Source organism: Nesoenas mayeri (assembly GCF_963082525.1).
Source record: "Nesoenas mayeri genome assembly, chromosome: 14".
NCBI lineage: Eukaryota > Metazoa > Chordata > Aves > Columbiformes > Columbidae > Nesoenas > Nesoenas mayeri.
The window spans coordinates 2,371,951-2,389,495 of NC_137556.1; the positions used below are offsets into that span (position 1 = coordinate 2,371,951).

Genomic DNA, 17,545 nt, shown 5'->3' on the forward strand with positions numbered 1-17,545 from the left:
GTAGCTAATTATTGAGTCTTCTGAAGATAATCATTGGAATTGGGTTAGCAGATCACTACTGGAGGTGCTTTTATTCTAATGGTGCGCTCCTTTCACTTATTTTTGTTCTCCATCCTCTTCAAAATTCCAGATAATTCCAGCTAATGTGCTTGGGCCGGTACCCAGACACTGAGGAGTAAGTACACAAATTCACCGTGTAAAATGCGGCTTGTGCTGATTTAAAGCAAAGGGTTACTGTGGAAGATGGTGAGAAGACCCATCCATATTTTGCAATTGCTTTAATTTCCTTACCCCCTCACAGCTCCGTGTGCCCGCGGGTGCAGCGCGTCGGTGCTGGTGCAGGACACGTTACACCGTCCTGCTTCACCGCACTCCTCCTCACCTTGAAGCTGAGTCTGTTTGCTCAAAAGCCTCTTCAATCTGCAGCTACAATTAAGATGATTATTTCCATCATTTCTGCTGTGATTAACGTTTTTAAAATAGATGCGCAACATCCTTTCTGGGGGATGCTGGATTTCCGTGTTTTCTTCAAATGGAGTGTTGAACCAAATCATCCGGATGAAAAGCAGTTGTGCCTGGCTGGAGTATTTATATACCTTAAGTGCAGGTTAGAAACTATGAACCCTTTAAATAAAAACCCACTTATGGCTACATCCTAGAGTTGTTTTCCTTAAATATTTTTAACTTTTGCTTTTGTTATTTGAAAGGTATTTTGAGGAGCTTCATCAACCACAATTGCTTGACTCAGGTCTCGTCCCCTAGGCCTGTGTGTTTCCTGTCTTTGGTTTCGCTTTGCCTTTTCTGGTGCAGTGAAGGTGCCCCTACAACACTGGTTTCAGAACTGCCTTTTTTTTTTTTACCATTAATGTGCGACCAGTAAAGTGGAGCTAACTCATTTAAAAGGAAAAAAAGATATTACTGACTCTACATGATGGTCTTTAAGTGCTCAAAATAAACCTGGACTCATGACAAAAGAACATCTCAAATTCTTCATATAAGAAGCTGCAGACTGCTTGCTGATCTTCCAGACAGGAATATGTTTAAGTGACTAATATTCCTCTGGTATCTGATAGTGGTCAGGATGTGATAATCTAGTTTATTAGGTACTCCACAGGAGTGGACATTTGCTCCATCATTGGCTGCTTACAGTGGTGAATCTAGGTATCTGTTTCTGCATTGCTGTCTGCTGGTAAAATGAGAAAAAGAAATATGAAGTGTTTAAAATTTATTCCTCATTGGCAATTTCAGTGTAAGGCAATAAGAGCCCCCTAAATGCTGCCTTCTGTCTGAGAAGATGATCTTCAAAGGTGGTACCGCTTGCTTCTGTCATTGCTCGTGCTTGCAAAATGCCCCATGTCAATGTGTGTTTTGTAGCCTTATTGCAAAGAAAACTCACAACAAAATGAAGTGTGTGTGTGTGCATGTTCCTACTGTTAGTTATTATACAGAAGTAACGAAATCTCAGAGCTGCCTTAATTTGTTCCATAACAATCAAGCAGGTTTTTTGTAGAAGGTCATAACTGCAGCAAGGCCTTGAATTCTTAGTTTGGCTGGGATCTCGGGGTCTGTGCAGATCCCCAAAGCCTCTGCTTGGTGCACATGTAGGGGATGATGCAGGTCTGACTCGCATGCAAACAGACAACCTGGTCACCCCAGCCATTGCCAGGTTAGCTGTCTGTGCAGAGGTACGGTGCAGGCTCAGGTAATTGTGATACAACGCTTTATTTTCTTCTGCAAATCTCCCCACCCCATTTGACAAGCTGGGTAATAGAGAAAAGCAAATATGAATGAAGAGGCTATACAGAGAGGCTCTTTTACCAACCAGATATTTTTTTACATTTTTATCTAAGAAGCCTGTCTAGACAGACATCTATTTGAATGACATGCAAAGCAGAATTGTACATGAATACTTCATTAGTAAAGACTTGTTATCATTGAACCCTGATGTAATGTTTCTTGGAAGCTGGTACCTTCTTGCAGTATTAGATCCAAGTTTAGAGAGCAGTGTGGAAGTGGCAGTACATATGGTATTGAGAACATGACAGCTACCAAGTGTTAATAAATAATTGACTTTCTCTATCAAACATCATTTGGATAAAGAAGGAGCCATGGATGAATTGGTCTGTTCTAGAGTTTGTATTGTAGCAAAAACCTGCGAGGAAACGGATAGGGAAACTTGTCATAAAGGATTCCATGACTGGGTGACTGGTTATCTATGGTCACAGTTAAAATTCCCCGTCTTCTTTCGTTGTTTAGTTCATAGTTGTTGTTCAAAGCCCTGCAGTGCAACAGCTGAATCAGTGAACCAGCTGCGAGAAACAGGGTGGGATGATACAAAGGCAGTAGCAGAGTGTATTAATTTTCTCCTCCTTCCCCTTGCTGTAATGCACCAAGCACAGTTCCAGCCTGTCTCGTGCCAGTTGCCACAAGTGGGACTGAGCTGGTCCTCGCACACCAAGCAGCTCCGGAGCACTGGGATCTGCCGGCTCCGGGAGTTGTTCTGCTTTGTGGAATTGAGCCAGACCAATAATGTTCCCATAATGGAAGAGCTGGTTTTCAGCGATTTGGAAATGAGAACTGTTAAATGCTTAACACTTACTATCTACTAAACCCACTCTTTATTACAACAGGGAGGCTGAAGATGAGAGCAGAGCTGTTCTGTGTCTGCAGTTGTGCTGTGGCTTAGGAAACAAACTTGTGCCTTTTTAAAGGCTTTGTACAGTATAATAGTCTAAGTTTGTACAGATGATAGTCTAAGTTTGCATAGCCCCTGGAAGATTAGTGTGGAAGACGCATAAGAAGGGGCTTATGTGTTTACTAGCAAGTGTATGTACACAATTAATGATTATAGCCCATTGTTGTTCTCTGTACGTGGTGCAAGACACAGGCTTGCACGAGTCCTCCCACGCGTTGCCCTCCAGAAAACGGCAAAGCTGCAGTTGTTCACTGCGGCATTAAGCCATTTTAGTCATTATTAAGTTATATGGGGTTTAATGTGAAAGAGCTTTTTTCCTATTGACTCCTCCCAGTTCACGGTGCTTGTAGGTGAGCTGGAACGCAGCACTGCGTGTTTGCACTTGTCCCGATCCTGTTCGTGTGCTGAGCAGAGTCGCCCTTCGTCACCCTTCATCACCCTTCATCACCCTCGCGTGCTCTTGACATCAGTACGGATTTTATTTTCTTATAAGATCCCATGTTTCCCAGCCGTGACCTGCAATCAGTGACTAATAAAGATTAAGAGATAGTTCAGCTTTTCTGTCTCAGTCATTGCTCTCTAGGAATTGCTGTACTGCAGGACCCACTTATTTTCTGATGCTCATCATGAGATTCGGGTGTTAGTGACCTATATTGGATCCAAACCAATAGTTTACAGGTGAAAGCTTGACTATTGCCAAGTTATTCAGCAATCCAGGCTCAGCTTGGGTTTGGAATGGAGCTTTTCAGTAAGAAAAACAAATGAACCAGCTGTTCCTTTGGCAAATGTGTTATACACAGACACTTAGGCTCCTTAAATTAGCTAGTCTCATTGCAATGCTGGGCTTTGGTTTGTGTTTTAATTTCTTTTCATGCAGCAAGTCTGTCTGGGGGAAGGGAAGACGAGATGGAAATCTGCTCCATTTTTAAGTTTTGGGCTTTTCTGAGCAATCAGTCTCAAAACTGCTCGAAATCTTAAAGAAACAGAAGGCAGATCATGAACAGAAAGCAATACATTTGCTGCTTTTCCTGAAGAGAGAATGGCGTGCAGCTTTAAAGTGCATTAAAACTTGTTGTATTTTTGGATGAATGTGGTCATATATGCCTGATTGCAGAAGCTTTGGAAAAAGTTTAGATTTGTTTCATTTAGGTCTCTTAAATTGCTGGTGTTTTCAAGCATGGAAGGGTAAGTCAGTCCACACTTGAACCGTTTGGGGACGGACGCGGTTTTTCAACCAGTCCTCCTTAGTGCTTTCCCTTGCTAATCCAGAGAAATGTCTCCATCCTAATAATCTCAGTAAAATGAAGTTTTATGGCCTGCAGGGCAATTAATTTCAAAATGTTCCAGTTCCGTATGCTTGATGATTATCACATCGGCTTGTTTTCCTGCCTGAAATGCTCAAGCTGTCTCCTACCTGGATAGCAACCAACAAGAAGCTCTGCCTTGCAGCTCCTTCCAGAATTCCTCAGTCTCCAGGTTGATACTGCTTTGGAAATATTGCAGTAATCCCGTCCGCTGTGGTTCTAGCATTGTATCTTCTGTCTCGAATCAAGCCTATAAAGTTAACACCATACCTGTGTTGCAGCCTCGATAGTGAACGGCTCTGAAGCTTGCTTGGCAGTGTGTTTAACTGGGAGACTTTCAGAGAAATGAATTGGTCAATGAGATGCTCACAGCAGTCCTTTGTGTGTGCTGTGGCAGCTTAATTCTGAATGATAGAAGTTAGAGAGGGTTAGAGCTTGGGTGTGCGGGCTGGTTTGTTGGTTGGTGCTGTCACTGGCTTTCCTCAAAGGCCGATCTTCATGTTGCTATCAGGATATTTTGCGTCTGAGTTTATTAAAGTCGTGTCAACATTTAGAGGAGTGTTTAAATACACAAGGAGACCTCAAGTATATGAAGTACCGGTAAGCTTAACTTGTCCTCTCCTCATTTAAGATCTCTTTATAACATCTTGGCCTTTCCCGTCCAGTACAGAATCCCCCTGGACCGTGTGCCTCCCGCCCGTCCTCTCTGCTGCTTCCTTCCCCAAATCTGCCCCTTTTGCACAGTTTCTCTATGCGATCAGCAGTGACAATTCAAAGTACTGCCTCACCCTCTAGTTCTTAGCGTCTGGTGCAGGGTTGGGCTGCGGTGCCTGGGGTGGGCGCGGGGCTGAGCCGCAGCACCGCTGCTTGCTATGCTTTTTCCTTCTTCAGTTTACTGGAGGCTGCATCCTTCCTAAGCCATAAATGGCTGGTGAGGACTCTTGTTGCCTAGGTAACGGGGAAACCGAAAAAAATAAAATAATAATAGTAATTCTTTTTTTCCTCTGTGTTTTCTCATAAAAACCTGACATCTTTTCAGCGCCGCTTCCTGCTGATTAACTTTTGTGGCCCAAGCTGATGTATCTTGCAGGAAGGATTTATGGAGCCAGGCTCTTCTCGGTGACAACCAATAAGACAAGGGGCAATGGGTACAAACTGGAACACAAAAGGTTCCACTTAAATATGAGAAGAAACTTGTTGGGGTGAGAGTGTCAGAGCCTGGCCCAGGCTGCCCAGGGGGGTTGTGGAGTCTCCTCTGCAGACATTCCAACCCGCCTGGACACCTTCCTGTGTAACCTCATCTGGGTGTTCCTGCTCCATGGGGGGATTGCACTGCATGAGCTTTCCAGGTCCCTTCCAACCCCTGACACTCCGGGATCCTGCGAAGGATCAGAAATACGGCTTTCAGTTACAGAAGCAAAATTGCAAAGGGTTTTTGCTCACAAGACTCATCTTCTCTGGTTTAGTCAATATATCCAGTCTTGAAAGCCATTGAGTGGTCTGTAACAGGACTTGAGAATCTTAGGGATGTTTTCACCAGTACAGGTGGAAGAACGGAATTACCAGGGAGGTTCATGGGAACCCGTTGTTACATTAACAATGTGTTATAAACCATTTCTCAGCCTGGCATGGGACTGTGCAGATTTTATTGGCAAGAGATTTCCCCTACTGTGTCTTTTGTTTGTTGGGGTTTTTTTGGTTGTTTTTTCTTTGTTTAAAATAAACCTCCAAGTTAACTGCTGTTTCAGGGGATTTTTGTTAATATTGCTTATCTGATTTTGATTAAGCAATCCACTGTTTATAACATACTTAGTTCAGCTTCGAATACCGAAGGAATTCCTTAGCAAGCTGACCCCATTGTATTTAAAATTAACTCTTTGATGTGCTGTTGTAAAGCGAGAACATTCTTTTTGAGATACATGGCTTTTAAACAGAGATACAAGTTTGGCTGTTCTGGCTGAATTGAAAGGCTGTTTGAATTTTTCTCTGTTTCTATGAACTGTGATCCAGAGTTTAGTACCGTGACATTTACTAGATAGATCAGGCGTACAGAACAAAGTGAGCTTAGAAAAACAAAACCGAAGGATGGGAACTTCAGGACTTGGTCTGTAAATAACAAAGTACCACGAAAGATATAGATCCAGTACACTTTTGATAAAAGCTGGTTTGCTCTGAGATTACTGATGATACAAGACTGTAATCAGTGGTATAATGATCTTTTTCTGCATTTCCTTTTTTTGTTCTGTTTTCTCAGTAAATCTCTGGCCACAGCCACTTTGGTTCTGCCTGTACAAAAGCAGCTGCACCTAAAACATTGATCTTTTAACCAAATATTTCCTCTGTGTGTTTTCATCAACACAAGTTATCCTTAAGAAAGGGGGCTTCTGTCTAAAAGAAAGGTTTCCAGTGCAAGATGCTGCTGTGACACTGGGCTGAGTGACACAGTGTGTCCCCAAGTTACCATTTTCACAGGATCCCAGAATGTCAGGGGTTGGAAGGGCCCTGGAAAGCTCATCCAGTGCAATCCCCCCATGGAGCAGGAACACCCAGATGAGGTTACACAGGAAGGTGTCCAGGCGGGTTGGAATGTCTGCACAGAAGGAGACTCCACAACCCCCCTGGGCAGCCTGGGCCAGTGTCCATCACCCTCACTGCAAAGAAGTTTCTTCCCAAATTTAAATGGAACCTTTTGTGTTCCAGTTTGCACCCATTGCCCCTTGTCCTATCACTGGTTGTCACCCAGAAGAGCCTGGCTCCATCCTCCTGACACTCCCCCTTTATATATCTGTAAACATTAATTTCTATTGCAGTAATTTTGCTGATCAAACAGCAAAGTTTAAGACAACTCACTGTCGGCATGAAAAAATCTCCGACCAAAAAACAACCCTTAGTTTCTGCCAAGGAGCCGTTGGGTGTTGTGTGCACAACTGCCGAGTCAAACACTTTTTGATATATTGTGTAGCTCAAGGACTTGGCTCCTCTTCAGACATTTCCAGCTACAAGGGGATGGGTGATCTTGCAAGTGAATGTGCCCCCTCTAGGGGCAAAAATGTGGAAATCTGTTACAGCAGGTAAATCCGAGACAGGGAGAAGCATTTGCTTGGAGTGTATCTGGGTTTTTTTAGTCAGACTGGGCAGGGATTTCTGCTGCGATTTAGGACACAGCTTCTTCTGCATCTCCTCCTCCTGTCTCTCTGGTGTGCTGTACGCAGCAGGGCTCCGCTTTCGGGCTTCTCTTGCTCCTAACGCGTTCTGAAAAACCTGCTGTTTTAACAGGGTAGTTCTTGAAACGTCTTTATAAAGTGTGTGAAGAAGGCAGCTTGAGTTTGTTACTTCAGCAAGTGTATTAATTCTCGTCCTCAGCACGAGCACCTGGGTTATCTTGAGGAACCTCCCAGGAGTCTGGGGAAATAAAAATCACTCCTGGAAACTTCAAGGCTTGGAAAATGGGAGTTCCAGATGCTGTGCAAATGTGAAGTGTGTGCTGGGGCAGTGACACTGTTCTGTGTGCGGAGCCGCAGGGTTGTCCGACTTGGGTGGTCATGTTTGTTTGTTCTGGCAGCGCTTGCTAAAACACGAGTCCTGTGCGAAACCGTTTCAGCAATTGCTGAATGTTTGAGAAGTTAGAAAATCTCTCTTTCATAGTGGTCATTTGCCCTTGGCCTTTGCCGTTTTGCCTTTTCAGAGCTTGGGTTTAGGATCGTGTCATTTATCCGAGTGCGGTTTTCTGGGTGCAAACGTGGCCCAAACCTCAGGCTGTGCCGTGGGTGAAATACTCCAACGTGGGGAGAACGTCATCCTCATCTCTCCCTTCCTGCAGCTTTTGAAGCTTATCCTGATTTATCTGGAGGGAGGGATGTATTTGGCTTTTAGGGGATGCTTTTAACTAAACCTCAAGTTTCCACATGAAAATGAAGTGAAGCAATTTTTAATGAAAACTTCATATATATATAATATATATTTTTAATCAGTCCTTTAAAGCCTCAATTCAGACCTCAGCACTCAGACGAACAGTGGGGTCAGCGCTTCGACGTTCAATGTGCGACGCATTCGTGTTAATCTATTCCCTTCTTACCTCTCCCAGGTGCTCTTACGGAGTGTTACGATGAACTGGGCAACCGGTACCAGCTCCCCGTCTACTGCCTCGCGCCACCCATCAACATGATAGAGGAGAAGGGCGACCTGGAGACTCTGGATATTCCTGATCCCCCACCCAATTCAGGGCACGAATGCCAGCTCCGTTTGCGCCTGTCCACAGGCAAAGACCTCAAACTCATGGTCCGCAGCATGGACACCGTGTACCACATGAAGAGGCGGCTGCACGCGGTGGAGGGAGTGGAGCCGGGCAGCCAGCGCTGGTTCTTCTCGGGCAGGCCGCTGGCTGACAAAATGAAACTGGAGGAGCTGAAAATCCCAAAGGACTACGTGGTGCAAGTCATCGTGAGCCAGCCCTTAGCAAATCCCACCCCGGTGGAAAACTGATTTCTGCTTGTTTATTGATTCTTCTTTCCTCCGTCTCTGTCGTGGGGTTTGTTTTCACTGCCCTCTCTTCTTTGGGTTTGTCCTGCTAATGGATTGGTTCCAAGAAATGACCAGCAAAAATTCCATCTGTGATGGAGATCTGCAAAAACAAAACATAAAAATGTAAACTGGCCTTTGGGGTTTGCCTGATCTCATATCTAATGCAACAGCAAGCAGCACGGGGCAAGGGCAAAGGAAGGGGAAGAGAAAAGGGAGGAGGTACAAGGAGGGAGGGAAAAGATTGTAGTTCACTTGATACAGAAACGTAACGATTCCTAAAACCGCAGGTGGTATCCTGATCCACAGAGCCAGAGCAACAGAGAGCACTTTTTAAAAGTATTAATCAATTTATAAGATTTCATATCAGCACCACACACAGTTCATGCAAGAACTGCAGCTGCTCCAGGCAGGCCCTGCATTGCGTGTTCACGGGTTCCTTTCTGGTTCTCGTGCAGCGCTGGGCTGGGCGCTCGGGCTCCATCCTGCGCAGGCAGCTCCTGGGGATGCTCACACCGAGCGATTGTACATTCCAAGCTGGCAGCACGGTCCTGTGCCATTGCTGGCTCCCGAGCTGGGCGCACAGCCCTCCGGAGCCTTAGGCAATAACTTAATGTATACTCTCACGTACTGTACTGTAAACTTACTTGCTACAAGACTGACTTAGCCTGAGGTTTACTGGCTGACCGGCAACTGCCGAATTACTCTATATCACTCAGATTGTTAAACTAAGCTTTGAGCAGCCTGGCTGAGCGGTGCGCTGTGCTTAAGCATGAGGTGCATCGCCTTTGTCCCGCGGCACCGCCATGACAGGCACAGGTTACGCTGCATTGACACCCAGGCGCAGTGGATGTTTGCGGCTCCTCCTGCTCGGTTCCTAGAGGACGCAGAGTACGGAAGATGGTGAGGAGGACGTGGCAGCTCACGGTTTGCAGCTTTTCATGGGAGCGTTGTGGGCGGCAGCAACCGGTGTCCTGGCTCTGGTGACCCTGCGGCCAGCACAAGCGCAGTGTCCTCACCAGCACACCCCGCGGCCCAGAGCGGGACGCTGCCGTTTCGCAGCCAGTGCTTTCCCTTCAGAATGTACGAGGAGCCCTTTTGGCAAACGACAAATCCTTTTGTAGTCTCAAAAATCTGAATTGGAGCATGTTTTTTGGGTAGGGGTGGGTAGTGGTAATCTAATTGCTAATTCCCTCAGTTAGAGATGCTCTCTGTGTTCCTTTGGCTGCGCTGCGCCCCTCTCTGGCAATGCCTTTGGTTGAGATCAAATGATCTGTTCCTTTTAAACCTGTTTTCTAGTTTGCTCATTTTTTCAGCCATCATTTAAATTACTTCACTTCTTCCATGGCCGAATAGCTATTCCATAGCCAAATGTTCTATTCAGCTATCAATAGCTTATTTTTATTGCTTTCTGTCTTCCCTCTCTGCATCAACGGTCTAAAGCTACAGTTATCCCGGCTGCTTCTTGTCTGGTGGCAAAACTGGTGGGTTTGAGTGAGAATTTTAAAGTTGTTACGTTTGCTCTTTCATTAATTCTGTAGAACTCAGTTTCTTGGACTCAATTCTTGCTCCATGAGCATCAGCGCAGAGCCAGAGCGAGCAGAGTCACTCGTGCAACGTCGCGAGTCGTTCCCAGCAGGTGGAAGCAGGCGCAGAATTTATGCTGATGGTTGGAAAACAGATCCATGTTTTATATGCGTTTTTCCGCGCTGCCCCTGATAAACACGGGTTTCATTTTAGTCCCTGTGTTGTATTAAGCCTGCGGTTTTCTGGCAGCTCCTTTGGCCCTGATGCGGTACAGGACGACTGACGAGCAGCGGCAGAGCTGTGCGAAGGAAAACGAGTTCCCTGTTCTCATCAACACCAAAGTGACTTGGTTTTCTTTTTTCTTTTTAAATATTAAATCAAAACTAGATAAATACTGATCTTTAGCAAAAGTTTTCTATTGTGGGGTTCTTTTAAGAAAAATATCATTTACTATACTGGCTTTTTTTCAGCCAGATCTTTTGCATTCCAGAGGAGGGGAAAAATATCTGATGTATAAACAACTCAAAAATCCCTTGGATTTTCACTGGGCAAAGGGTGGTTTCATGCCAGGAAGACACTACTTGTATGGCATAACTGTATAAATGGTCTTTACGATGTCATTTCCCTGCAGTCCCTTCTGGAAGGGAGGAAATGACAATAGATCAAGAAGTAGCAAACTGGGGTGACAATTCTGTAACTGTGAACACTAAAACACTACGTTTTTCTTTAGGCAATTGTCACCATGGACTGTTTTCAAGATTACGGCATATAGGGGCTGGGAGAGCTCCTTCTTCTCCTCTGCCCTCTCTTAGTTAGAAAAGGTTCCGTTTTGCAATGTGTAATAATGACTATGTTTTATATTAATTGCTTTTATGCTGGGGAGCAAGGTGATGACCTGAAGGCCATGTGGTGAGCAGCCTTTGAGTAGAACAGAGAACATGTTCATGAAAATACTCTTTTCTCTAACAGCCTCCCCCGTCTTGTCCGTTAAACTCATCTAAAACTGAAAAAAAATCAAGGATAAAATGTTCTCATTGGTGCAAGTTAAGAATTTTAACCTCTTCTGTATAAAGTGACAGATGTGCAAAACACCCTGTCGGAAACAAATTTTACAAGATTTGTATTAGGAGAAGATTCTATGTTTCAAAATTTTAGATATATATATATATATTAAAAAAATACCAGTAATGAAGGCATACAGCATGTTGACTAACCTATCCCATTGTATATAGCTAGAGGTTGCAATGTACATTGAGAAAACATTCATTTCTGTCCCTGAAACGCCTGTTCTTTGTCCTTCGAGATGCAATTTGGTGCAAATGCTGGTGCAGGATGTGGGCCGGGGCTCCTGCGGGACCCGAGCTTGGGTATAATTGGAGCAATGCAACAGGTTTTTTAACGAATGCAGCCATGAACTGCAATGCCAAGTGAGGAGTAAGAGATTTTTTTAAGTTTTATTTTATTTGTTTGACACTTCACCCCTTTGTGTCACTCTCGATTAGCCCTGGCTACGAGCTGATGCCAGCAGATCACACTTCTTACCATGTCAGTGAGAAGCCTGTTTGATGTCATTCAGATTTTTATCCTCTTCATTGTTGCTTCTGCCTGACCCAGAAGTAATAACCGGGTGAAAGTCCCCACACCTGAACTGCTTGAAAAGCAGAGAGGGGTGAACAGGCAGCATCTGGGGCGAGGGAGCTCCGGGAAGCTGTGGGTGCTGTAGGGACGTTGTTCGGGCTGTGGGTGCTGTAGGGACATTGTTCGGGCTGTGGGTGCCGTAGGGGTGTTGTTCGAGCTGTGGGTGCTGTAGGGGTGTTGTTTGAGCTGTGGGTGCTGTAGGGACATTGGTCGGTGCTACGGGAGGATGCTTGGGGTCATCTTCCACAACCAAGTGACAGCTGCTCCTTCTGAGCGTCCCACCCATTTCGTTGGCTTCCTCGGCTCGCTGTGCATCAGAGTTCATTGGTGTCCTCTGCAGAGAACGCAGCGTGGAATAGCTGCACTGCAAGCATTTGGGTTAGTTTTCTGAAAGCCTTTGCTTCTCTGGATCTAGGAAATATTTTGGAAAACTAAATGGTGCGAGTCAGCAGTGTAATAAGTTGGGGTTTTTTAATAGACCCCCCCTAATGCTGAAAGTAGTAGTAATAACAACAACAAAATACCCACCTCACCCCAGGAGCAACCAAACCAAACCCCAGCTCCTCTTTGCTTTCACAGAACGTTCCTGAATGAGGAGGAGAGGAAAGGAGCTCACTGGAGCAACAAGGCAACCTTTGGTAAAGCAGATGGCTGACAGACAAAATATTGCTGTAGTATGACGTGCTTCTGCATATATATCCATTGTTAGTAAATAATGTAAACACTTTTTCAAAGTATTAAAAGCAAATAAATCTTAGTTTGTTACAATGGCGGGATGCTTCTAGCCATGGAGCTTTGAGAGCGCTTTAGCTGTGTAAGTGTTGATGAATTAAATGCTGTGTGTTTCTCCATTTCTCTCTTTGGAAGCGTAAGCCGTAGCTACGTTTCTGACTCTTGATCTGTATTTTACAAACTCCTTTCTATGTCACTGTACATACATCCCAGACCCTGCACCTTATGCAGAGAATGTTTACATTTAAAAAAGAGAAAAATATGGCTGGCTTTTCCACTGCGCTGCTCAGCTGCTGTTGTGTTGGAATGAAGGTGGTCTCTGTTGGAAAATGGGCTGATTTTCCTTTGCCCTTCACCACTTCCCGTAATCCCAAGTCCCTCCTGGATGGTGCCTGGTGGCTCTTGGACAGTTTGCATCCACCCGGAATAGGCTGTAGGGGTTATATGAGAAAGGTGCTTTTGGAAACTTGCTTTGGGTGAGCTTCATATGTTCTGCAAACTTTTCTTGGGAAAAAGAACAAAATGTTCTTCAAGCCCAGGAGATGCCGATGGGCTGAGATGCCGATGGGCTGCCGTGCAGGTTAATGCATCCAGGAAGCCTTTGAGTTAAACTTTCCAAGCTTTCTCTCCCAAAGAAGATGAATGTCCTGCTGGTCCATCTGCAGCTACAAACACTTGCGTTGCTTAATGACTGTATATACAAGCCTGCCCGCTTTAAGACTCTTCATAAAGCGTTTTTGATTGCTCTGCTCTGCAAACGACTCTCCTCTTTCCACCTTTCATCCGCTTAGATCCTCCGTAGCCGCGTGTGTTGCTGTTTATAGGCGATGGAGCTGTAGCTCTCGTTCCGAGGGGCATCCCGCTGAGCCTGCAGAAGTGAAACCCTTGGAGGATGAGCTGTTTTAACCCGCAGGCTTCTGACTGTGGGTTTGAGACTTATCATCAACGTGTCCACTGGACTCTCCTTGAAAAAGCGTGTTCCTGCCCTCCCAGCAGGACCACTCGTTGGGTATTTATCCAGTAGGACTCTATTTGTATATTTTACAGATGAAGACCATTTGATCAGAGCCATGGGGCAAATAGAGAACTTAAAATCCTGACTCCTGCCTTAAAACGTCATCTTGAGCTCCAAAAATTCTGTACCTGCTCACTCCCAAGTCCCTTTTCTTTTTCCTTAGGAAATTTGAATCCAGTGACGGGCTGGAGGTAATTCAAGGAAAATTAAAACAGAATAAATTTTAGCTGATGGCTTTATTAAAATAACTAACTGGTCTTGCATTAAAAACTCTATTTGTGCCTCTCTTAAGTCCAGGGAATGTTTAGAAAGTGAAGGTGGCTTTTGAGCATTGATGGAATGGCTGCGTTAGCTGGTTTGCGAGACACTCGCTTTCCTGTGCTCTGAGCAAGAGACGTTGTGTCCTCTCTGCCTCATGGGAATGGCTTTCAAAGATGGCTGGTACCATCAAATTTGTACTTCTTGAATAAATATCTTCATTTTTATGGTAAAACTTCTTGTATGCGGTTTGTGTGTGCCACGTAACATTCACATTACGTAGGATACGGTGCTAGACACAGACAACGCACAGCTCCAGCACACGCTGGAACAAGAACAAGGGCATTCCAGTGTGTAAATCATGCTCTTTGATTTGTTTTCCCCCTCCCTGGCTCCTTCAGCCAATGAAGAATTCTGGGACAATATAAAGATGCTGTGAACATCAGGTAATTTTTAAGATGCATTATGTATTTTTATGTTATACTTTGTGGTTGACACATCATAGTGGTGTGTGCACGTGTTTCTAAATCCACTGCAAAGCACAAGCAGGTTGTCTTTATACTGTTAAATTATGTCCTTTTTTTATCCTAGGGAAGATCCTTTACCATTGGGCACAAACCATCATGCACTTCTATTGGAAATGCTGTACAAAATTCCTATACTTACAAAAGAGAAACCATTTTTCCCCCCTCCGCTTAGAAAAATAAAAGTAATCCTGGAAATGCCATCCATGCCTTAAGAAATAAACTCAGCGTTGGTTTTGCTTTTTACATTTATTCAATAGGGCTTTTAATTCTGAGCCGGAGCTCCACAACTTTCATTACCCGTCTGATACCCTAGAGATGCGTTTTGGTATTAATTTGGGTGTGTGACAACGTTTTCTCTTGTAAATAAGCTGTGCAGTCCATGGGGAATGGATCTGTGTAATTGTCCTATAATTACATTAACCGACATGTTGTCTTAATTCAGGTCACCTCTCTTACAGTCTTGATTAACTACCTGATGGATCAGAGGAGCAGGAATGATTCTTTCTGTAGGCCACTTTGGTCTAATGCTACCACAGCTAAACACTCCAATTCTTTTTTTAAGCTTAGGGCAATTTCATGGTAGAATTTATGACGTGAGTTATAAAACAAATAAGCATGTGATGTCCCTGGAATTTTTAGCTTTTCCCCATAGATATATATATATATTCCTTTCATATGTGTAAGTATATATAATCTCTTTTATATATGTGTATTCCCATTTGTTATGTCCACGTATGTGTAACAGAACAGGTGCAAAGCCTGTTTGTACCCTGGAAAGACAATGGTTCTAGGCTGAAAGTGCACAAGAGTCACAAGTTTCTCAGTGAAATCAAGTGCTGCTTCCCACCCTACAGCACAGGAGCCTGGGGTAGACTACTGTGTATGATTTGCAGAGCTATGTTTATAGATTATGGCACTTCCATTCCTAATTAACACGTAATTAACACTATATTGTGTTTATATTCAAGTTGCCTTGACCTATTGCTATAGGATGTTGCATAACGTTCTGCAGCCATCACGAGGTTTGTGCCCCATGGTGGATGTTGCTCCCGGCCCCGTGCCAGCACCACTTGCCTTTTGCTGCCTGAAGCTGCATCCCAGTGTGGCTGAAACACCCGTCCTGTTCCATCTGTGCTCATAACCGGTGCTCAGCTCCAAAGGCAGCACTAAGGGAAGTGATCTTTAACTCTGGCCCCACCTTTGCTGCTTTTTATGCTGGAACAACAGCGCCGGTCAGTGCAGAAACCCCAAAGTTACACTGGATGCTGTAGGGAGCATCTGGCTGAACACTCAGCGTGGCTGGTCCCTCTGAATCGGGGCTAAAGATATCAAGGTAACCAATGGAAAAGGCATCGGGCGCTGCAAGGATTGGCTGGTTGTGTTCTCTTCTTCTTTGAATAATCCCGGAAAGTTGGGATTTCAGCCACCCAGTTTATTTTCTCTGGACCTGGAGCGGTTGCGGGGGCCTGGGGGGTGGGATGCCGCCTTGCAGCCGTGCCGAAACCTCGCTCCATGGGCGGTCAGCAGCTTGGAGACTGGAATGTTCTGTTCTAATTAGTCCCTTATGCTGCAGCCATGCTGCTTCGTTAGAGAAGCTCTTTAATTGCAGTGAGTTTGGAGGAGGCTCGGTGATGTGATGCCCTGCGTGTATGGTGAGAGGAGGGAAATAAACTCACTGGATTACTGTGCCCAAAGGGTAAACACTTGATGTTTAGCAAGAGAAGCTAAACAGCCTCTCTTGCTTTCTCTCCACATGGACTTAATTAGGTGGTTTCGTTAACAAAGCAAACAGCGTTTCCTGTTGCTGGGCTGTTCCCCTGGTGCGCAGCAGCACGGACACAGGAGCTGCCCCGGCCCGGAGCGCTGGAAGATGCTGGTGTGAGGGTCTCCAGCTCAGACACACCAGTCTGCCCCATTTCAAACCAGCCTGGCTCTGTGTGCCTCTAAACATGGCGAAACCACACCTGGAATCTTGTGTCCAGTTGTGGCCCCTCAGCTCCAGCAGGACAGGGAACTGCTGCAGAGAGTCCAGCGCAGCCACCAAGATGCTGCAGGGAGTGGAGCATCTCCCGTGTGAGGAAAGGCTGAGGGAGTTGGGGCTCTGGAGCTGGACAAGAGGACACTGAGGGGGGACTCATTCCTGGGGATCAATATGGAAAGGGGCAGTGTCAGGAGGATGGAGCCAGGCTCTTCTGGTGACAACCAATGATAGGATAAGGGGCAATGGGTGCAAACTGGAACACAGGAGGTTCCATTTAAATATGAGAAGAAACTTGTTCCCGGTGAGGGTGTCAGAGCCTGGCCCAGGCTGCCCAGGGGGGTTGTGGAGTCTCCTTCTGTGCAGACATTCCAACCCGCCTGGACACCTTCCTGTGTAACCTCATCTGGGTGTTCCTGCTCCACGGGGGGATTGCACTGGATGAGCTTTGCAGGTCCCTTCAACCCCTGACACTCCGGGATTCTGTGAAATGGCAGCACTGGGGAGGAGAGTGATGGCTAAACCAGCGTGTAATGTCAAGGAGAAGAACATGCTCTCTGTAAAATACTGAGGAGAAGCACCTGTGGTGCTGCATGGGGGAAGGCAACACGGACACCAGCCCCAGTCCCTGTGTTGGGGTATGATGTTGTAGTCCCATTTGCATCGTTCCTTCCTCCTCCTCAGCCACCCCGCTGCTCCCCTTGGCAGGGCAGCGGTGCTGTGCAGTGGAGAAGACAGAACAGCATGTTGACTCACTCACTTTCTACAAGTTTGGTACATCTATCTGGGGGTTTTAAGCTGAGCCCAGGGGGATGGGGATGGGAAGCAAGGCTGTGTTGTTCCCAGCTGGTGAAGGTTCTTGTGCAAGGCTGTCAGGAGCTCGCTGGTCTTGCTGAGAGGCTATTCATGATCCCCTTCTTCTTTTTGTTGTTGTTTGTCAATGCAGATGACTTCAAACGTCTTGAATTCCCTGTGGATCGGTTGCTAGTTTTGGAGCGGAGATAGATCCCTAGCTTAGCAAGGCAGCCTTGTGCAATATGAACAGTGATTTCAGAGAACACCCCCAGTCCAGGCTCTTGTCCCCTTCTCCAACTCGCTGTAGTTTCCTGACTCAGGAGAAATTAATTCCAACTGGTTGCCTGCGGCTCATCCCGAACACGTTACAGGCTCGTGGGGCACCTCCCTGGCATGGGGCTGGCTCTCTGCCGTTCGTAATGACTTGCAGATGTTGGAGTGATGGGTAACAGCTGGAGGGCGCGGGTGCCCTCGCTCTGTCATGGCCACGCTGCTCCTGTCGAAGTGCCCTTTTAATCAGGCAGCCTTGAGATGAAAGGATAGAATCAATGCAACCCA

The 17,545-nt window shown here is 45.6% G+C and overlaps 1 protein-coding gene across 1 annotated transcript in view; it reads left to right on the plus strand.

Moving 5' to 3' along the window:
- UBTD2 (ubiquitin domain containing 2) overlaps positions 1 to 8,648 on the plus strand; it is a 40,147-nt gene extending 31,499 nt beyond the window's left edge. The window contains exon 3 of the mRNA XM_080353114.1: positions 8,084 to 8,648. Coding sequence (XP_080209240.1) covers positions 8,084 to 8,481 — 398 coding nt within the window. The 3' untranslated portion in view covers positions 8,482 to 8,648. The remainder of the gene's footprint in view (positions 1 to 8,083) is intronic.
- Positions 8,649 to 17,545: the final 8,897 nt, after the last annotated feature.